This window comes from Coloeus monedula (genome assembly GCF_965178545.1).
Source record: "Coloeus monedula genome assembly, chromosome: Z".
In the NCBI taxonomy this organism is placed as follows: domain Eukaryota; kingdom Metazoa; phylum Chordata; class Aves; order Passeriformes; family Corvidae; genus Coloeus; species Coloeus monedula.
The window spans coordinates 31,454,641-31,477,858 of NC_138822.1; the positions used below are offsets into that span (position 1 = coordinate 31,454,641).

The 23,218-nt window shown below is 37.8% G+C and overlaps 1 protein-coding gene across 5 annotated transcripts in view; it reads left to right on the forward strand.

Moving 5' to 3' along the window:
- The window catches only part of CERT1 (ceramide transporter 1), a 78,376-nt gene that overhangs the window by 48,624 nt on the left and 6,534 nt on the right, over positions 1-23,218 (forward strand). For 4 of the 5 annotated variants that reach the window (XR_014227294.1, XM_082302154.1, XM_082302156.1 and 1 more), the window contains 8 exons: positions 1,484-1,591; positions 2,398-2,536; positions 3,506-3,589; positions 8,925-9,082; positions 14,972-15,064; positions 17,757-17,843; positions 18,817-18,909; positions 19,518-19,595. Coding sequence is in view for 4 of the 5 variants with exons in the window: in XM_082302154.1 (XP_082158280.1) it covers positions 1,484-1,591; positions 2,398-2,536; positions 3,506-3,589; positions 8,925-9,082; positions 14,972-15,064; positions 17,757-17,843; positions 18,817-18,909; positions 19,518-19,595 (840 nt within the window). In the remaining variant the exon portion in view is untranslated. The remainder of the gene's footprint in view (positions 1-1,483; positions 1,592-2,397; positions 2,537-3,505; positions 3,590-8,924; positions 9,083-14,971; positions 15,065-17,756; positions 17,844-18,816; positions 18,910-19,517; positions 19,596-23,218) is intronic. The other variant, XM_082302155.1, reaches the window with a different exon arrangement.

A 23,218-nucleotide genomic window follows, 5' to 3' on the forward strand; every position in this document is an offset into this window, starting at 1 on the left:
TTGGCTTCATTTTAAAATTGATCTTCTCTTTAAGCCATATCCTATTGAAATGAAATTTTATCATCTTTCCTAGTGTGTACAGCTGACAGAGAAAATTAAATGAATCTTCATTGTCAAACTCACTATAGTAAAAGCATATTGGATCATCTTAAGATCTGTAGTATATGCTTAAATAAATATTGAAGGTACTGATTAAACAGTGAAGTCTTTTTGTGTTTGTGGTTAAAGGAAGTTTTAAAAGAAATGTTTCAAAGTGTTGGGTGTCTCTTGTAAAATGTTCTTTTCAGATTTATTCTTATTATATGATTTTGAAACAAAGCAGTTGTATGCCTAAACTCTTACTTGTAGCTCAGACATACATACTTTGTCCCACTTTGTCCAAATTCTTAACCAACACTTTAACACGTACCTTTCTCTGCTTTTTAACTTGTCCACGCTCTCCTGCCTTCCTAAAGCCTATACAGCTTCCAGTTTTTCCATAAAATGTGCAACAACTGGAATTTTATTGTTGCTTCTTGTTCTATACCATTTGTTTTGTCTCCCCTCTCCTCACCCCATTTGAGTTTTGGTACTACTGCAGAATTTATTTCTGTCAAAAGTTCTTCACAGTTATCTCTGTCTACTTGATCAAACTTATCTACTAACAGTATTTCATGTATTATTCTGAACCATCTGTTTATTGTTTATATTCTCTATCAGGCTTTTTCATCTCCTTTGCCATGCACATGTCATTTACATTAAGATTTAGACAAATTTATTTTCCTCCAGTTTCTCAGTATCTACTTCTGTTTGACTTGTGAGGAAATTTGTCAAGCTCTATTTTTAGATCTTTTAAATGTTATTCTAATCAAGAGATGTTTTTCTTTTTTCATTGTTTAGTTAATTACTGTTATTGTATCCTCTCTTACTTTTAGTGTCTTACCTTGTTTTATGTAGACCTTTGTTCTCAGTAAAAAAATAATTTACTTCTATCAAAAAACTTGATAGAAGTAATAGTCTGATTTTCCTTGATATCTATTTTGTTGCTTTTAAAAAGAAAGTGGTACTACTTGTGTGATTGGAAGGATTGACTGAAGCTGATTGTCTTGGGGCTGAACCATGTTAATCCCCCAATTAATTGTAGAGTAATGTAAGTTTTTTAATAGGCTGTGTGAAAGCTACTTCTTAGGAATTACGTAAACCGAAATAATGAAACACTCTGCCTTTTTTTAACCATTAAATATATATTGCTGTGTCCTTTCGGGGGCACATAATTAATTGTAGGTAACAAATTATTTTACAAATCAATTTGATAATAAAAAATAAGTTTATAATAAATTTACAGATACTGCATCAACATCTTAGGTGCAGGCACAGTTTGAGTTATTTAAACCTCTACTGCAAAAAACAAATGGGTGTGTTTCAGAGAAAATGATGTTAATCTTGTTTTCATTATTTCTATTTTATCAAAGGCCTCAAGCTTTTTGTGTGGTTTGCTTTTTAGACTGAATCTGGCTATGGATCAGAGTCAAGTTTGCGACGCCATGGCTCCATGGTGTCTCTTGTCTCTGGAGCAAGTGGATACTCTGCAACATCCACCTCTTCATTCAAGGTTGGTGCAAAAAGTTTTCCTAGTATTTGTGCATAAATAATGTGCAACTGGAAAAGAAGTAACATGTGAAGACTCATTCACATAATTATAGAAAAAATGGAAAATATTTAGTTTAAATAACAGTGGTCCATCATATGATGGTGAGCAGGTGATACAGTAAGCTCTCTTGTGCCTCTGTGCAGTCATCCCTTTTAAACTGTGGTGTCATCTTCTGTGGCAAGAAAATGAAACTTGTGTGTGCGTTCATTAACTTTTTCTAGTTTACTCACCAGAATATCCTGGGCTCCAAATGAAAACAAACACTAATTCTATACTTAATAAATATGATATAATACTGGTTGACAAATTATGGCTTTCCTTGTGTCATCCATATGAATATTTAATATATGAACTGGGTGTGCTGTACTTCTGGGAGAGCAGAAGAGGAACAACACAAGAAAAGGGAATAAGAATCGGAAAAAAGATCTTAAACTAGAGCTGACTGCTTTCAGGCAAATATGTATAAAGCTGGTAGCATGTAAGATCCCATTTTTAATAAGCTTTTGTGGAGTGCTCTGAAGTAGCAGATAGAGTCAAGAGGAAACATTGAGACCAGTGACAAAATGAATAAGAAATACTTTGGATATGGTTTCTTCCGACATTTAACAGTATTTCATAATTGCTGGTATCTAAAATGCCCTTAATGTACTTCAATTTCTCTTCATAGGAGCAGAAATATATTTTTTAATTAAATTTTATTTTTAATGAATCAAGCTATTGTTGAGTATGTAGAAACATTCCAGGCTTTTTTTCTTTTGTGTTTTCAGAAGGGCCATAGCTTACGTGAGAAGCTTGCAGAAATGGAAACCTTTAGAGACATTTTATGTAGACAAGTTGATACTTTACAGAAATACTTCGATGCTTGTGCAGATGCAGTTTCCAAAGATGAACTCCAGAGGGATAAAGGTAACACTGTAACTGAAAACTCTTCCCTTCACAGAATGTAGCTTTTTAGCTAGGAAACAGCTTGATACAGTTACAGTAAAATTTAATGTCATATAAATAAAATATGTATCTTAAATTTACTTTAGTAAAGGACCAATCATTTGCATAAATGCATAAACATTATGTTTTATGTTATATATAGTTAACTATTTTTACTTTAGCATTCAGATTTGCGTAAAAATCTGCTTGATGTTAACCTGTAGCTGTCAACTGTACAAAAGCAATGCTTTTTAGAAGTGGTTTTTTATAGAATACCAATTGCTAACCCTCGTGAATTCAGTTTATTGCTGTCTCTTACCTGTTATTTTGAAAACCAAATGGGATATTAGTTTTGATAGAAACAATACACTGTTTTGAAAAAGTCAAAAGTGCTGCCTTAAGTAATGCTTCTGAGACATATTGGCTGGAAATAGAGCACTGCATGCACACTTGAGACCATACTAGACTACGGTGTGGATGTCTACATATCTCTGAATTGCTTATATCAGAGTACAGCTTGTCACCATATCTGTGCACTCTGCTGAGGCATTTATATTCATCTCTGTGTTTGTTCTGGCAGTGTGAAACTTTTGGTAGTAATAAAACACCGGAGAAGTGCAATTCCACTTTTTTTTTTAGCTTTCCAGTGTAGAAGATTAGATAGCTACTGTATCATGGCTCCTACTTGTAACACCAAAATATGTCGCTCTTGCCAGAGAATTGAGTGCTAAACTTCAATGCTGAGCAATGTTAGATTCTGCTGTTAACTGACTTTTACATTGGTAGTAGTCTTGGGTCAAAAAGAAAAAAAACCCAAAAGGGAGGGAGGGTTCATGACTGTTGTTATAGGAAAAAGTGCTAGCTAGCCATGAAGATGCTCTTAATTCTTTCATGCACACCAAAGAACTAGAAAAGCTTTCTCACTCCCATAATACACTCTCTCAAATCTAGTGGTAGAAGATGATGAAGATGATTTCCCTACAGTACGTCCTGATGGAGATTTTGTACATAACAGTAACAACAGTAAGGAAAAATGTAAGTGTGTTTCAATTTTTTCACTGATGAAAATTAAAATGAATGGTATCATTGGTACAAGACAGGTATTTTATGCTCTTTTCTAAGCAGAAAATTGCAAGAATAGTTATTTAAGTGTATGTGAATGGAAGTTCTTAGTCATGTTAAAATTCTTTAGCAGCTTTTCATGATTCTCTGAGTTACTCTTAATTCACACAAATACTAATGCAAGCTTGTCAAGCTGGAATTTCCTCTTCTCTGTTTAGAGTCAATGTCGCTACAAAATTCTGTTGAAACAGCTGCATTATTTAAATATTCGGAACTGAGATTTTTTTAACAGGTTATTATAAGTGTTACCTGCTTTAGGAGTTTGGTGGAGTTCGGTGCTTTTCCACTTAGGGATGTCCCCCTATGGTTTTTCCCAAGTACTATGGCTGTGGAATGGTTAAGACAATACTGTTACTGATTCTCACTTACCATGATTTTAGTGCTTTTTTGCTGTCCTTTTCACTGTTATAATGAGCAGAATTTGGATTTTTATTCTTATCATAAATGAAATAGTTACTGTACTCACTGTATCCATGCAGCAAATGTGAAGAACTCATGCAAGTCTTGCTGTTTGAGAAATCTGATAGTTCTGGCCTGGAGGAAGTTGTGTATGCATTTAAATTGCGTTCTTCTTAGACCTTTTCATGTTTTCTGACTGAAGTATTCTAGTGTTTACACTTTCTACTTGTTGACAATTCACTTAGTCCTAAGGTATTTCTTAGACTTGGTTCACGAAGCTTGGAAGTTGCACTTCCAGTTTCAAGTGTGGTGGAATCTCCCAAAGTACTTACCAGAAATGTTTTTAAAAATGTAAATGCTTTCATCAAGAACCTGGAAAATACAGGACAAAATAAGCCTTTTCTGTGTCTTCTGTTTTCTTTTTAATTGGCTGTTGTTCCCATGTATTACATATTTCCTTGTTGTATTTAAGTGCTTTTTCTAGACCATAGCCAAAACTGTTGTGATGGAAGAGGAAAGGAAAGGAAATGGAGCTTTTCAGGATACTTCCAGAATTCATCACTGAGGATTGATTGTAATGCTGATTTCAGAGACTAAGTAGCATATAACTGGAGTTTTGAAGAAATGTATGGTTCCACTAACCCTACTGTCTGTATGAAACTGTACTTTTTTTTCTTTTTGAGAATTGTTAAGTTAGAATTCAGAAAACTGCAAAAGCCTTCTTTAACAAATGTTAAGTAAGAGTTTAATTTTACTGCATGATTCATTTTGGAAGAGATGTCTTTGTCAAACTTAATCTTTGTACAGTTATGTAGGAGTTTCAGCTTAATTTACCTGTAGAATTTTTTTTCATATCTACATTGTTCTGGTGCATCTGCAATATGTATGCATACACTATGGGGAATGTCATTAGGAAAGTCTGTATTTTTAATGCAGCTGGTCATCAAACCTTTGGGAACTTAGATGCTAAGAAATTGATACTTGGTATTATGGGTACCTGTATATAAACTCACTCACTGTAGGTCACTACAGGAAATAATTGCCTTCTGCAGAACTTCTAATTCCAGTTGTTACGACTCCTGTATTCCATTAAATTTACTTTCCATCAATTATTTCTATGAAAATATTTGTCCCCATTTTAGTTTTTCTGTGCCTCAGTTTGATTTCTAATGGCTAAATTCATTAAATATTTAGTAGCTGGGTGCTGCAAAGCTTGATTAGAAATGAAAAATTAAGTGGAATCTTAAGTGATACAGTGGGGGAAGTAGATGTCTCAGGTTGAGACAGCCATGATCACATATTGGGCAGAAAAGTAGTTCAGACTAACTGGCAATGAAAGATTTATCTTCACCCTTTTTTAAAGCTTAGCCTCAGAGCAGCTGTTAAAATTTGGTTTCTCAAATTTCAGGTTCTGTTCTTGAAATTTCTGTTCAGTCCTGGAAGGACTGTAAAAATCTTAACTGTAGCTGACAAGTGATTGCCTGTTTATTCTGAGACTCTTCTCCACTCGGTGCTTCAGGAAGTGAGGCATAGGTTCAACCTCTTAATTTAGCTTACTGTGATATGGAGGAGTGTTTAAGCCTACTATTCAAACTACTAGTGCACCAATCTGAAGCTCAAATCATTCAGTTTAAGACTGACCTAACGGACCATATTCACATTGTCTTCTGCAGTTTGTTCTCTGGGTGGGATAAGAAAGTTAATGTGAGTATGGACATTTGTGTACTGCTCTGAAGGTGATATGGATAGAGAGGCTTTTTCTTTTCTGTGTTCTCCAAGATCTTTAAGTGAAGAGCTAAGTAGAGTACTATGAAGTTGTTTAAATATATTGGTCGCTTTCCAATTAAAAGATCTGGTAACTGTAACTGTGATCATTTATATGAAACACCAAGGTATGGTGTCTGGCTGATGCATATTTACCCATTGGGATCTTACATATTTAGGAATGTAGACTCTTCATCTCAAAATGTTCCCATTCATCCCTCTGGAAAGAGAACATACTTGGATTTAAATTTTCTAAGAATAGGAAGAGCAGGTGTAACCTACTTAAGGAACCTCCTTGAATATGGAAGGTGTCTTTTATACTGGAACTATAAAGATGGAAATGGTACCAAGGCTGAAGGAGAAAAATTTGATGTAAATTACTGCAGAGATTTATTGGATTTTTGTGCTTTCAATGGAGGAAGAATATTTGCCAAAATATTGCTGAAAAATTGGGGTTGTTCTTAGAGGAATCATATTGATCCTATTGCTATCCACAGAAGATAACAACAGCAGGTATCAATAAGTGGGTCGTGGACACAAATGTTTGTTTTTCACTTAAAATTAGTTTAGTGACATAATATGTTAAGGGGGCGTAAAATGGAAAAGATGAAAGAATGTCTTTCTACTTATTATCTTTAGAATACTTTCCTGTTTCACTGGAAAACTGATTTGATCAAAGAGTGGGAAATTATTACAAGCAGAGTCTCAGGTATAAGAAGGGATATCCTAACAGACAGAGAGGTCTAGGAGAGAAAAGCTGAAGAGCTATTGAAGGTTAAAGCATGGTATGAAGAATTCCTTGTATGAAACACAAGAGAAAACAAATCAGAAATAGAGCATAGATGGGATAATGAAAAAGGAACTGCTTGGAAGATGTTGAAATTGAAGTTAAGGTGGGGACAAATTATCCTGCTTTTTTCAGTTGATGGCATGGAGCTTGATAACCAAAGAGAAGCTGCAACAGTAAGAACACTTTCCTATTAGTCTTTACCTTTCAATATAGATCTCCAGATGCCTGATTTAATTTTGAAGTAATCAATCTGTAGCTGACATGAAAAAAAGTGTAAAAAAGGAATCAGAAAGATGTTTGGTCTCTCCAAACAGAAAATCTCCTCAAAAGTTCTTCTAAAGTGCTGAAGCTCAGTTGTTCCTGAGGTGAGGGTTGAAGTCATCTCCCAACACATTTCAGAAAGACAGATATTTCCTGTGATTAGGAATGAATCAAAATACTTGTATCCATCACAGGGAACCTATTGAGTGACCATCTCTTCAAAGAAATAGGTTTTACATCCTTCTGCAACATGTTCATTTTTGCCCATTATTGTAATGGCTGAAAGAAGCTTTGCGCACTGACTTTGTCTGCAGCTCTGCATCTATCACAGCTACTCTGAGGCTATTCTTTAAAGAATGGCTTAGAATATGTGATGACTAAAATTGTATGGAAGTGTTAATGAGATGTGGCTGAGACCTAGAAAGGGACAAAAGCTCGCTTCTCCAGGAAATGAACCTGTGTTGCTATATTTCCCTTAAATTCTACAATAGAGATTTCTGAAATTATTTATACAGTGTTGCAGCTGGTGGCAGTTTCTTCAGGACATCTACATATTTCCTAATTGACAGAGAAAAATCACATCTGTAAGCATTATAGCTATGCTGTTAAGCCTGCATGTGAACATAGCCTACACCAACAGGAGGAATTACTGGTGTAAAACTGTCTTTTTCAGTTGTGAAGTATTATGGGCAAAAGTTCTTGTATAATTCTAATTATTTCCAGTGGAGTCACTGCATCACCTTCTTGCCAGCTTATGCCACTTCCAGTCTCAGTCCCCTCTGTGTTCCATTTGCAGCTATTGGGGTAGGAGAGCTGGTCTTCTCATTATCATTTCTGAAACAGTTTTTTCTTTCTCTTGCTTTCTTTTTTTTTTCCCTCCAGTCCCCATCACCTTTACCTTTTAGGGAATGTTCTTGATTAACATGAAAAAAAAAAAAAAGTGTTGTGTTCTACCATAGTATCTGTGCGTCCGAGGTATTTGGAGTAGTGTGTAGTCTGTAATCACTTGTTCGAAAAAGAGATTGATTCCTTTTGAAAGGGGGAGCATATAAAACCAGTGCTGAAGACCATGTGACGATTGCTTTCTGTTCCCCAGTGCAGACACTCTGCTCTATAATTACAGAATGGAACTGCTCGAAAGCTCTGCTTTGCTCTTGTAGACAGATAAACTTACTCAAATACTAAATTGTACTTTTTAAATTTTAACAGTGGTACATTGACAAACTGACAGACCAGAGAAAAAAATGATACCAAGCTAGGTGATAAGTCACAAGCTTGCACTTTGGCATAGCAGGAGTTACTTTAACTTGCTGGGTTCAGTCAGCTTCAACTTGAGTGTTCTGCTTTGTAATATTTTCTGATATTCATGTGCAATGCTTGATATGTTATTATGTCAACCTACATACCAGTTTGACATATAATAGGTACTTTTTTTTGTCACACATTTTAAACTACTTGTTTAAATAGCCTTAGCAACAGATGGCCTGGTTGACAGCATGAAGTAGTTCTTGGAACTGTAAAACTCACAGTACTTGGAAAATTCAGCACATTTGATGCATTTATCTTATACCTTTTTACTTTGAGGTTTTAAAATCTATAATTACATGCTTAAAACAACCTTGAATTTTACATTTTGGGTTTGATGACATTTTGAAATTGTTCCTTTCTTAATTCTGAGTCTGATATGTTTTAAGGTTGCTCTGTGTTAATTAAGCCCCATTTCAAGCTATCAAACTGCTATTGTTACAAACTATTACCACTCCCTCCACCCACATGATTTGCAGAGTGCAGAGTAATACAGCATTACAAGCAGGCTTGAAATACAGTATAGCAAGATGAAGCTGCAAGGATCTCTTTCTCCTTTTGAATCTCTTTCCTTATCCTGTGGATAGCTGTGGACATTATTACCACTTTAGATTTTTATTTTTAAATTAACTTTCTAGCCAGTCTGTTGTCTTCAAATGTAACACATACATGTGAAGCGCTTGTTTGATTTAAAGACAGCTATCAGCGATCTCATTCATGTGTTTTTAGTGTTTCCGCATGTGACACCCAAAGGAATTAATGGCATAGATTTTAAAGGAGAAGCTATAACTTTTAAGGCAACTACTGCTGGAATCCTTGCTACGCTCTCTCATTGTATTGAACTCATGGTAAAACGTGAAGAAAGCTGGCAAAAAAGGCTAGATAAGGTAAGATCATTTTCCTTTTATCTTTGTTGAAAAAAAAGTTTCTTTAGCTTGAAATTGAAATTTCATGTAAGCTGTTATTAACTTTTGTATTCCATCAACTGCTTTTATTTTTATGTACAACATTTATTAATTTCAGGTGCTTTCATTATTAACCCTATAAAATGTTAAGGAGCCTCATTCTGACTGGTGGTACAGTAGGTCTTTTCATCATAGTCTTTTTTTCATAGCGCTTCCTCAGATGGTAGTCCTATATTCTTTATATCTGTAAAGAACCTGGAATTATTTCATAGTAATAAGTGTATTGCTTGCAGCCTTTTAACACAGATCTAATTATCCATGCATGCAAAATGATGTGCAAGTCTCTGAAATATTTTATTATGATAAGAGATGGAGACAATACTGGGGAGAACAACCAGTTCTAACTTTAAATGTCTTCTCAAGATACAATTATCTCCTTTAGGAGATTGGTGAGATTAAGTTATGCTTTACACTAATCGGCTAAATCTTCTGTATGTGGTGTTAGAATATCTATTATTCTAATGGCAGTGATAGTTCATGCTGAAATTACTCAACCACTGTAACACCTCTAAATGAGCCGTGTCTTCTTGCCTGAGATCTGCTGTTGGAGGCATGGCAGGTTGTAATTCAGGCTTTAATTCCTAGAAACTTGCTGTTGCTGGCTGGTGTGCAGCGCAGCTGTTGTTCTGTTCTCGTTTCACGTGTTTCCATGTGATACAAATCATGTATCAGATCTTACTCTATTTAGTAGTACACTATTCAAGAATGAACATTTTCAGACAAAATGCATCCATGTTTGAACCCTGTCTTCTGTATTGTTTGTGCATATGTCAAAGGCCTGGTCCTGTCTCACTGTATTGTGTCTTCTGTCAACAATTCGTTACTGGTTCAGCTGAGCAGTTGGGGGAATTACAGTCGGTCCAAAACTTGAAGCCGGTTTGTAGGATCATAGGGGAGTTAAGGCTGGATACAGACCTCAAGAGGTCTATCTTCCTCTAACCTTTTTCTTAAAGTAAGGACAGTTTGAGTCAGACCAGGTTGCTCAAGGCTTTATCAAGGCTGTAGACTGCACAGCTCCTCAGAGCAGGTCTGCTGCTCACCTGTTGTTAGAGTGAAAAAGTTTTGCCTTCTATCCTGTTGAAGTAACTTTTATTCCAGTATCTGATGCTTATTTTTCAGCCTTCTCCTATAGACTGTGAAGAGTCTGGCTCAGTTTCTTTATGACTCCCTTGAACATATTGGAAGGCTGTTGTTAGGTCCCCCTAGCAAAAGCCTTCGCTGTGCTGGACAAACACACTTCCTTTGTGTTGATGAGACTTTCCTTAGAGCGTGGATGAAATTATGTTTTCCTTACCCGTAGTTCAGTATATTTTAATGAAGAATATATATTAAAATATAATTTGAATTTATTTAGATTTCCTTTTTGTCACTTTTTTTGTTCTCTTGTGGACTAACTTTAAAGCACTTATTTAAGATGCAAGTGGTTAACAAATTCAAACCTGAATTTCACTTGGGGTCTCATGGGACCAATAGCTCATACAGCATGAGTAAGTACATTTTAAAGGGGCTCACAAACTTCTTTCAACTTCTTTCCCCAGGAATTAAAAGGGCAAAAGCTCCTGAAACGTCAGTGTTTTTAACTTGCTCTGCTTTGGCAGACTTGCAACTTTCAAAAAGTCCCATTTGTCAATGACATTTTCTGGGGTTTACAGGGCAGGCATGGTAAAGTACCTTAATTAGTATATGAAGTAATTACTTTGTATTCCACCCTTTGCTAGCCTTTTGGAAGAGGAGAATTTTTATTGAATGAAATAACTAGAATTATGGTGGGATAGCCTTGGCGAAGAGTGACGTGCTCACCACGTATTCAGCTTAGAGAGAGAAATAGAATGAGAAAGCTCCTGGGTCAAGAGAAAGACAGGAAGATTGCTCCCTGTTTTTTGTCATGGCAGAACATTCTTGCCACGTGGAAAATCAGATTGTTGCTGGTTTAAAATAATGGGAAATTAATGGGAGACAGAGGGACAAACACTAGCACAGCTTTCTTGCCCCTTTTCCCGAGCTCAGCTTCATTCCTTCCCTGTAGGCTACTCTACCTAGAATCGTAAAATCATTAAGGTTGGAAAAGACCTCAAACCTCATCAAGTCCAGTGGTTAACCTAACACTTCCAGGTGCACCACTGAACCACGTCCCTGATGCCACATCTGCACCTTCTGTAACATTTCCGGGGTCAGTGATACCACCACTTGCCGGGGCAGTCTGTTTCAGTGCTTGTCTTCCTTTTCAGTGAAGAACTTTTTCCTAATATCCAGTCTAGCCCTTCCCTGCTGCAAGTAGAGACCATTTCCCCTTCTCCTTGTGCTTGTTACCTGGGAGAAAAGAGCAACCCCACCTGGCTGCAGCCTCCTTTCAGGCAGCTGTAGAGAGTGAGAAGGTCCCCCCTGAGCATCCTTTACTCCAGACTAGACACCCCCAGCTCCCTCAGCTGCTCCTCACAGGACTTGGGCTCCAGACCTTTCATCAGCACTGTTGCTCTTTTCTGAACATCATCTCAATGTCCTTCTTGAACTGAGGGATCCAGAACTGAACATAGGATTTGAAGTGTGGCCTCACCCATTCTGAGTACAGGGGAACAGTCCCTGCCCTGGTCCTGCTGGCCACACTGTTGCTGATCCAGGCCAGGATGCCATTGGCCTTCTTAGCTACTTGGGCACACCCTGGCTCATGTTCAGCTGCTGTCACCAGCACCCCCAGGTCCTTTTCCTGTGGGCAGCTTTGCAGCCACTCTGCCCCAGCCTGAAGAGCTGCCTGGGGTTGTTGTGACCCAGGAGCAGGACCTGGCACTGGGCCTTGTTGAACCTCACGCCATCAGCCTCAGCCCATGGTCCAAGCCTGTCCAGATCCCTCTTCAGAGCCTTCCTGCCCTCCAGCAGAGCAGCACGCCCCCCCAGCTTGGTGTCACTGCTGAACTAACTGAGAGTGCACTCAATCCCGTCATCCAGATCATTGATGAAGATACTAAACAGGAGCTGTTCCCCAGTGCTGAGCCCTGCCAACAGCACTGGTGACTGGCCACCAGCTGGATGTAACTCCATTCACTGCCACTCTCTGAGCCCAGCCATCCAGACAGGTGTTTCTTAACCAGCAAAGAGTATACTCATCCAAGCCATGAGCTGCCGGTTTCTCCAGGATAATGCTATGAGAAATGGTGTCAAAGGCTCTAGTGAAGTCTAGACAGATGGCATCTATAGCCTTTCCCTCATGCACTAAGCATGTCACCCTATCATAGAAGTTCAGGTTGGTCAGGCAGAACCTGCCTTTCACAAATCCCTGCTGGCTGGGCTGGATGCCTTGATAGTCTAGTACATTCTGTGTGTTCTCACTTGAAGGTAGTATGTTCCATAACCTTCCTGCCTGCTAGCAGCAGGCAGTGCAGGGTGAGGAACGGAGGGAGTTGCAATTAGTCCAAAATACTTAATCTTTGCCATTCCTTCCTCCTCATGCTTTTTCCCAGCTCCAGTGCAGGTAGCCTCCATCAGTGACAGCCCTCTGGGAAAAATCTCTTGCAGTGTGGATCCTTTATGGGACAGGGTTCCTTCAGGAAATATTCCTGTAGTGTGGATATATATGTTCTCTGCCGTGGAGCTGCATCTCCTCATCTTCTTTGTCTTGGCATCTCCTCTGTGGTTCCTCACTTTTTCTTTCAATTCCTCTCTCCACCAAGTCCTTTTTACTTCTTTCACCGCCCCCTCCCCCCCCCCAGAAGTGTCACATACATGGTGGATGGGCTCAGCTGTGTGTTGCGGTGAATCTGTTTTGGAGCTAGCAAGACCACCTGTGTCTGCCACAAGGCAACCCCACTCTCCTCCCACAAATGCTCCCCCTGTGAGCAGCATCTTGATGCCTATACCCTTAAATACAGCAATTGACTGTATTCAGACCTCTGCTACCACTATTCCACAGTGGTAGAGCTGCTTTTAGTTTAATTTTATCCTTTTGTTTTAGTGCTTAAACATCACTTTGTAAGAGTAGCTTTTATAACTGTGAGCCTGATCAAAAGACTTTGTCTTCTGATAGAGATGTGGGATGAGAATGGTGTAGATCTTTGTACTTTTGGTTTTCTTGGACATGCGTGTAAACTTCTGTGAAAAGGAAATAAATATTGTGAGATGATAGAAGTATAGATTGTATGGTTAGTTTTCTTTCATTACCAAAAATAGTCAAATGTCTAGAATGAAATTAATACTAAGCATGTATTATTATCTAAAGTAATTGTAGTTACAGCTTTTCTTTCCACCTTTTACACTTAGCTCTTAAGATCTTGAGCTTGACTTTTTGTTTCCAGTGCAGTATATAATACATTGAATGTATTTTAAAATAGACTTTTTTTAAAAATGGATACACAAGGAAAGGATTTTGTCAGTCGTATTTGATCCACTGTTTTACTTGCAGCAAAGTCTTTGTGATAATGCTTTTCATGTTGTCTTGACTGCTGCAGCATTTTTCTGTTCTTGTTTCTGCCTTCTTTAATATTATTGCCAAGAGAAGCTGGAAATTTGGAGAGCTGTATTTTGACATATGTGAATTGTAACTAATTTGCAGAAGTACAGAAGCTGTGGGGATTTGGGGTGAATGGGAGGAGGAATTGTGTTTTGGGTGGGGTTTGTTTTGTTTTTCATTCCAAGTCTGGTAAAATTTCTATGTTTTTCTCAGTGACTTATACTCAAGTCATGTTTTATGCATCTTAGAACTCTCCAGTTCCTTTCAAAAAAGATAAACATGCATAACTTTTTATGAAATCTGTTAGCAGGTACTGCCTCTTTGATAGTTTCAGAAGGGAAAAGCCTACAGTCACAGTTAAAGACAATATTGTCTCCATCAAAGTGCTTTTATTTCTTTTTTCCTGTGGAAAACTATACTACCTTGTTCTGCATCAAAACTATTGCCTAACTGTAAACTGGAAAATGTGTTTGAGTGAATGTTACCACCAAATTCCCAGTTGATAAACTCAGCCTTTGAGTATTGCTTCAGGGTTCTCCACTGAATCTTTGAATTTCAATTTGTGTTGCTGAATAATTATACCCATATCTGCAAGAAGTAGTGTGTGCTGTCCACCTGTTCTTAACTTGCTTTCACCTGAAGTGATTTTGAAAGGGGACAGAGAAATATCTTGCAAAAAAAGCTGAATTTTGCAAGGATTTCAGAATTGTTTGTAACTTTTTCATGGAAAGTATCTGGCAGTATGCAGAATTTGTAGAGGAAATACTAGACTTAATCTGATTTTGGCATTACTACTATTTTATTGAAAGTATACAATATTATAGTCACCATCTGGTGTCTACATAGACTGGCTGCTAATACGGTCACGACCTATTATGGGAGAAGGAAGTCAAGTTGCACTCTCTGCGTGGAGTCCACAAAATTATTCACACTGCCCTAATTATAGATGCAGACTTACAGGGTATGACTTGTTAGTGTATCACTACATTCAGCAAGTTAGCTTTTTAGCAGTTTTACTTTTCACCTTTTGCTATCCCCACCCAAGCATCTGAGTCAAGGAGATTTATGGAAAGTGTCAGATACAAAGTATGACCCTCAATGAACCATGAACAACTATGCTTAAACTAGAAATCAGTTTTTGCTTGCTGATCTGGTTTCTTCCACATGACTTAGAAGGCATCCTCAAGGTAGTTTAGTTGCCCAAGCTTTCTATTATATATGCATGTGTATTGGAACATATATGCAAATAAATTCAGAAACTCCTCAGCTTTGCAGTTGCTGCTTGGAAAAAAGAACTACCCTGGTCATTCCATTTATTGGCATGTTGACAATTCATTCTCACTGCATCAAATGGTCATGTAATTTTACAGGAGACAGAGAAAAGGAGAAGAATTGAAGAAGCATACAAAAATGCTGTGACAGAACTGAAGAAAAAGTCCCACTTTGGAGGGCCAGACTATGAGGTATGAATTCTGCTTTTGAGATTTTTTAAAACACTGACTTTTTCCGGTGGGACCCTGGCTGGATACCAGGTGCCCACTAAGCCACTCTACTACTCCCCTCAGGTGGACAGGGGAGAGAGAATACTGTGAAAATCTTCTGGGTTCAGATAAGGAGAGTGATAGGTCACTCACCAATTACTGACACAGGCAAAACAGACTCAACTTGGGGAAATATGGCTGAATTACTAATCAAATCTCAAAAACGCCCTTCCTTTACCCCTCTCTTCTTCCTGGGTTTAACTTTGCTTCCAAATTTTCTGCTTTCTACCCCTTAGCTGTGCAGAGAGAAAAGGAATGGGGGTTGTGGTCAGTTCATCTCACATTGTCTCCTCCACTCTTTCCTCCTCACAGGGAGCACTCCTTACACTCTTACCCTTCTCCAGTGTATGATTCCTCCCACAGGAGATAGTTCTCCATTAACTCCTCCAACATGAGTCCTTCCCATGGACTGCAATTGTTCATTAACTGCTCCGCCTGAATCCTTCCCACAGGATGTAGTCCTTCAGGAACAGGCTGTTCCAGCATGGGATCGCAGTCCTGCCAGTAAACCTGCTCTAGCATGAGCTTCTCTCCATGGGGCCACAGGTCCTGCCAGAAGCCTGCTCCAATGTGGGCTTCCCACAGGATCACATCATTCTTCGGGCATCCACCTGCTCCAGTGTGGGCTCCTCAGTGGGTTGCAGGTGCATCTCTGCTCCTCCATGGACTCTTCATGGGCTGCAGGGGCACAGCTGCTTCACTGTGGTCTGCACCAGGGGTTGCAGGGAAGTCTCAGCTCCAGCATGTGGAGCGCCTCCTGCTCCTCCCTCTTTACTGGTACCTATTGGTACCTACTGAGCTGTTTCTTGCACATACTCTCACTCCGCTCTTCTGCAGCTGCAGTTGCATGGGTTCTTTTTTTTCCCCCTGTTAAATATGTTATCCCAGAGGTGCTGCCATAGTCGCTGATGGGTGCAGCCTTGGGCAGTGGCAACAGCAGGTCCATCCTAGAGCCAGCTGCCACTGGCCCATTGGACATGGGGGAAGCTTCTATCAGCTTCTCATAAAAGCCATCCCCTGTAGCCACTCCAGCTACAGAAACCTACACCAACCCAATACATTTTTGAGATTGGGTTGTTTCTCAAAGGCGGAAGGTGAAGTTTCACAAGCCAGTGCAAGCGTGATTTGCAAGTGTGTTCATGCCACAGTTATTTTTTCACCTTGGAAACTGCAACTGTATGAAGAATCTCAGTTCTTAATTTCTTGAGAGTGGATGTATATCTTTACCTTTGATATTTTGCTTTTATCTGAAGTATGTTTCTTACAGATATTTCTGTTGATTTTTTGTTATTTTGTCATAGATTTGATACTGCTTATATGTAATTGTATTGTACTTTCCCATTTTATTGGCTCAGCTGTAGAGATAAGTAAAGCAAAGATATGAAAACTCTGACAGCAGACGCAGTCCTAGAATATGAAGTTTAACTTCAATTAATTTTTAATTTGTCACTGCCACTTGAAATATTGTGTTGTCAAATTCAGATTTTAGGTTCCTTTGTTCTGTTAAATTTCATTTCATCAGCATTCTCCTCGGTGAGTTATTTAGTTCTATCCTAAGATTTGTAAACCGCCTTTTGAAGGTAATCATAGAATGGTTTAGGTTGGAACAGACATTAAAGATCATCTAGTTCCAATCTCCCTGTCATGGGCAGGGACTCCTCCCACTAGACCAGGTTGCTCAACACCCCATCCAGCCTGGCCTTGAACACTTCCACAGGTGAGGCATCCACACTAATGTAAGGTAGTGCACATGTAATAAAGTGTGCATAACTTTTAAGAGCTTGACCCTTTCATGTACATTAATCAAACACATTTCTGCTTCCAAGTCATAGCCTGAGAAATAGTACTGTACAGATATTTAAGGCACTTGATCTTAGATTAACTGTTGTCACTGAGACATGCACTGTAAAAGAATAAAATAAATAGGAAGTTGGACTTTGTCTATTTGGTTATGAACCCAGCTGCTTCTTCCAGGTGTCACTGCTGATACACAGGTTGGGGATTTTTTTTTAGTTTGGAGGACTAGGTTGTTTTACAATACAGTAAAAGCAGTAAACCTAATTTTACGAAATTACTATTTTAATTAGTAGACTAGAGTTTTTAATCCTTGACTTAACTCTACCTGCTCTTTAGTGTTAAACTGTTATTTCCAAGAACTTTCAATAGAGATCCCCAAAATTTTGTCCTCTCTTGTTATATTTTTGAGCGCATACCTGAATATTAGTGCCTCAAGGCACTGAAATACTTGAAAGGAGTCTCACAATACAGTTGTGTTAATAGATGTACTTTACTGACACTGTAAACATTTTCAAGAGAAGATAATTATTAATTAAACCCTAAATTGGGTGTCAAAGCATTACTCAGTTTCCTTGGTTTTTTTCTTCTTTATGCAACTATCATAAAATCGTTGTTAGAGGGAGACACTTCCTTTAACAAGTAAAGATTTTCAGAGAAATTGTAATCCAAGAATATTGGTGAAAATATTTGAGGTCTACGAAAGAAATTTGCTTCCATCAGTTACATATACAATATAAATATGTATTTCTAATGTTAAATTCAAGTGGAACTTTTATGTCTGCAGAAATTTTAACTTGTTTTGTTTCTTGCACTCTAGGAGGGTCCTAATAGTCTGATTAATGAAGAAGAATTCTTTGATGCTGTTGAGGCTGCTCTTGATAGACAGGATAAAATGGAAGAACAGGTACTGATACTTGAAAAATGTCTTAGTGATGAGCACTTCCTGAGAGACTTCTGTGACTTACACTCTGTCCTGAGGTGTATCTCCTGAAGCTCTAGTTATTTTATTCTGACACTGATCAGGGAATTTCCTTTAATATTTTGACAATAAATTGTTGTTGCTTAATGCTAATTTTGAGAAAGCAACTTCACAGCTTGTCAAGAAAAGAATAGTATAAGTGCTAAGTTTATTGAATATCTCTAGATTCTAATTCCTAAATGAGTTTCCTAAATGAAAATTATCTTTATATGTGACTGATGCTGTGTTAAAATAAAAATATCAAACACTACAGCTGTCTCAAAATCCAATTATTGGCCTGAAGTTTCTTTTTACTTTAGTGGTATTTGGAGTAGGAAAGGCACACTTCTGTTAGTGTTTGTTTTAATTTTAAAATTCTGTAGTCTCTGGCTACTTCACTAACTCATTTCTTAAATACACTTCAGTGACAAGGATCAAAAAGGGATAAGATGCGTTCTAGAAAATATATAGCATATGAGAAAGTATAGCAGCATATAAAATGAGAGGGAATAACAAAGTGGTGTATCCTTTGTCTTAAAAGGGTTTATGCTTAGGAATATAGTGAATAACAATGACTTGAGAATTAAAAGACTCTCTAGTGGACCTATAGTACCCAACAGAGTTTATCCTATGTTGGGATCTCTTAGCAAAGAGTAAAGGTTTTGAGTGATTGTGACAGTACTACAGGGATCTTTAGTGCTGCCAGTGTGTTTTCCTTAACTTAGAAATACACCTTGAAGTTTAGATTAATTCAGTCTTCAGGCCCACTCACTGTGAATTCCAGTGGGATGACAGCTTCATGCCTGTCATGGACAGCATTAGTTGTTGTAGTAACTATGTAGATTGAGCATGACTCACTTTGTTTCACAGTCCATCCAGTAGCAGCTGACAAATAATAATTAAACCGATGTTGTTGCAGTCCCAAAGCGAAAAGGTTAGATTACACTGGCCAACATCCTTACCTTCTGGAGATGCATATTCTGCTGTGGGGACTCATCGGTTTGTGCAAACGGTAGGATATTTATCCTCATCTTCTCAGAATATTGGGCTGGTCCGTGCTGTTTCTGTGTTATATTTTGTGTGGGCAGGTGAGATTTTTAGGTGTTTCCAGTAACTTCCAGTGGCCTAGTCATCTTCGAATAAAGTAGCTGGAACTGAAGAAAGACTGCTTTTAGTCTTGGCTCAAAAATACTGATTTGAGAACCTGTTCAGGATATTCTTTACTTGTGTCAGGTTTGTCAGGCAGAAAATAAAGGAAAAATACCAACTGGCTAACCCCAGTGTTTTCAAGATACCTTCACCCAAATTCATTGAATTGATTTTATTAAAAAAAAAAAAAACAACAAAAAACAAAAAAAACAACAACAAAAATCCAGTTGGTTGCATCCGAATCAGTTGACTTGTTTTTTAGTATTACTGGAAACACTATGCTCCTGTCAGGGCTACACTGGGAGCATAATATATAATAGGTGCATGAAATCATCATTCGCTGCTGTGCTTGCTGCTTATGGTGCTTTTGTTTTCCTTTTCTTCATTATCTTGTGCTTGCAAGTTGGTACTGAACGCTCTGTTGTGCCTTTGTTCTGATTACTTGGTTTTTTCTTTGTCTGTCTCTGGTAGCCCTATAGTCGCTCTTCCTCCATGTCTTCCATTGATCTAGTCAGTGCCTCTGATGATGTTCACAGATTCAGCGCCCAGGTACTGTATTGATGTGTCAAGTGGGGGTTGCATGTCTTTGCTGTGTTTCATCCTCTTCTCTAGAACCTGGGGGGTTTTTTGTTATGTCAATCACTGCTTGCTTTGAACTAGTACATTGAGACAAACAAAGGAGTTCTCTATTCCTGTACTAAATGGTTGTCTTTCTTTACATCCAGCTTGCATGCATACCACTTATACAGAGGCCCGAATCTTGTGAAACTATTTGATTTACTTCAATAGCTTTAAAAAAATGCCTATAGTTTGAAAAATTTGTATTTGTAGTTACAATGAAAGTAGAATAGCATATGTTTTACAGAGGCTGAAGATGGTCTTTGCTTCGGATTGAATAGCTTTTCTTGCTTTTAAGTCAAAGGTTTGGTTTTTTTCTAAAGTGTCTGTTTATAATGATATTAATATACTGAATCTTACGGTTCACTATTACTATTTTTTACCTCTATGACTAGTTTGATTACTAAAAGGCCATTAAACATGTTGACCTACAAGAATGTGGGTATGACAAATCATAGTGAAGAGTTTATATATATTCACTTGTCCTTCAGAAAACAAGTCTGACATGCTGAATATGTCAGTGTAGCCATAATGACATATTCCAGAAATGTACAAAATCACTTTAGGTGCGTGCTAGGAAGATGATAGTTTAGGGTAGAATAAGATAAGTGTGTTCACATGTTTGCTTTTTAGTCTCCAAAACTAACCATGTTATTCATGCTATTACTTTCCTTCTGCTGTGGTCCATATGTGGTTGTCAATATGGAGCTTCCTTCTGGGATCTGCTCTTTTGGAGGTTTTTTAAAGTATTAACAAAAGCTCCAACCAATCCTTTTTTTCTCAAACAGGAATAGATTTTTTTTTTTTTTTAAACAGAGCCTGGAATTTTATTACCTGCAGACCTTACAACCAGCTTCATGAGCAGGACCAACACTTAAGGACTTGGCTAGTGGACTAAAATTCCAAGACCTTTTGCAGTCAGTTTGTTTCTGAAATTTGGACTTATTGCAAGGGAAGAAGTGTGCAAGTCCTATTGCACAACAGTGGTAGGCTCATCTACTGGTACTCCAGTAGTTGAGTTAGTTTTCTAAGTCTTTTTTTCACTTTGGGAGGAGGGGTAGTAAAGTGAGGGGATAATAAAGTAAGGGAATAATAAGTAATAGAAAGCAAGTTTGTTTGCCAAGACAGGAAATAGTACTCTGTCAGGTTGTGGGTGCAGAGATCATTCAGCATAAGGGAAACTCATATTTGGCAAGATACGCAGGTGTCCTCATTTTCACCTCTTTTATGCCTGTGATTGGCATACAACATTTCTGCATTCATATGATAAACCTGAGTTGTAGAGCACCAGTGTGACTGCAGAACTAATCACTTAAAGACCTGAGGTGGACGAAGTCCTTATCACAGTAATGCAAATTGTGGTTAAGTATCAGGACCAAATGGACTGGAGTAAAGTTGCTCTTTTCACCTGCTGCATGGATTATACTACATGGAAGTTACTATGGAGTCCCTCCTAATCCAGTTTCAAGTTAATGGACTCACTGCAGAAAGTACGAGTATCCCCACATGCAGCCCCAACCAAGTATTTTCCTAAAACAAATTTTTGCCAGACCAACAAGTCATTCAAACCTGCTCTGGAGTTTCAGTTCTACTGAACAAGACAACAGAGAGCATGATGAGAAAAGCAGACCTTTTCATTCTACCTGCTCTGGACTTTATTAAAAAATGTATAAAAAATTGGCCTCTGTCACCAGGATGACAATTTGGCTTTTGGGAAGGCAAGCTAATATCTTGATTCTTAACAAATGTGACTTTTTTCCTAGACTTAGTATGAATGAAGGGAATGAAGGGTATCAGTAAAAGGTCAACTAGCAACTTGCAACCCTGTTTTTAAGACTGAGAAATATAAAGATGTATTCTGATGGGACTTGGTTCTTCAGTGTCCCTCTAGTAAGGTATTGATTTGTCTCTGCCAGTTGAGTGAGAGTTCAGATCACTTTCTTTTAAACATCTGCAAGCTTTATCATAGTTTGAGCTGCTCTGAAGCCCTTTAAACAGAAGAACTTGCCACTCAAAGTTCAGGTCAAGACAGTATGGAGTACAAGTTGCAATATTTTTGCAGACTGTTCCTGTAGCCAACTAGGAACCCAGAGGTAATAGTGAGTGTCACAAGTGGGAGAGAATCTGTGGATCTTGACTGTGCAGGTTGACAGATGGTGACCAGTGCATAGACTAAATACAGTTTGGAGAGAGAGTGTGCATAAGCAGATTGTGTAAATACTGCATTTCCTGGTGAAGCAGGAGCCTGTTTAGATTGTGTTCCTGTGGGTACCTTCTTCTCTTCAGTCCTTGATATTTCCCTCATTCCTTTGCATTTAGGACATAAAGCAAAAAGTAGCAAAAGACAAAAGTAAATGTATAAAGCATAGCTTTGTCCTTAATAAATTAGGGTGGGACAGAAAATACATAAGGGCCTGAAGGTATGGTGAGTAAGTGTTGGGAGCATGGCAAGGATTCCTTTCCTAAAGAAGCATTGAATATTTAAATAGCCCACATTCTTACCTGTTTTGTATTGTACTGTCATTGTTTCACTGGGAAAAAAAGGAAGAATCTTTTGTAGGAAACCTGCTAGTAACTGGCAGCAAAAGCTGGTTTGTCTAGAAGCTGAAACAGATATCTTGGTGGTGCATTTCATTCACTGAAACTCAAAAGCAAAATACCCAAAACCCAGAGTGATAACTTGTCCTTGTCTAGAGAAGTCTATACTTAGTTAAAGTAAGACAAACCAGGATTTCCATCCAATGGAATTTTTTTTTCGTGTTGTGCTTTGAGAGTTTTATTTGATTCAGTTACCTTTTTTCTTCCTGGTCTTAAGTGTATTGTACATAGTACAAACAAAATTACTGCCTTAAATTAAAAATAAATAACATCTTTCAATTCTTTATTGTATAAAAAAAGGTTAATTATTATTAGTTTTGCTTTCTACTTGTTTTCATACTTGCTCAAGTATGTTTTACATATTTTACTGCACACTAGGCTTCATATTTTTGTCAATTGTACAAAAGCACCATAGGGTTCACGCTGTTAATCTTGTGATTCCGCACGTCTTCAACTGGTCTTCATGTTGGCCCATTAACTAATTCTGTTTGTAGTGCTTTTCCTTTTGGGAAAAAAAAAAGGTATTTCCAGTAGTTCAGGAGAATGATGTGAACCATGTGGACTTGCTTGCTGTGACAAGTTTTAGTAGTCATCTACCTTTTGGGTGGAAAAAAGTTATTAAAGTGTTTCCAATACTTGAAGCAATACACAGCAATGCATACCCTATGATTTTACTTCCATTTTTATTTGGGCATTTGGAAAAGGGTGGGGGACCAAGGAAACAGAGTAATATATTAGAGCTAAGATAAAAATCCACTTCCTTTCCCAATACCCATTTTCATGCATATTATATGGAATAAAAAATGAGGTATTCACATAACTTGATAAAAATATAGCAAATACTTGGCCTTAAAGAAAAGGCACAGCTGCTAGTTAAATAAGTTTTAAATTAGCATTTTATAATTATAGAATATCTGTATCGTCGTAATCCTTTGAGTGTAGGCATTTCTGATTTC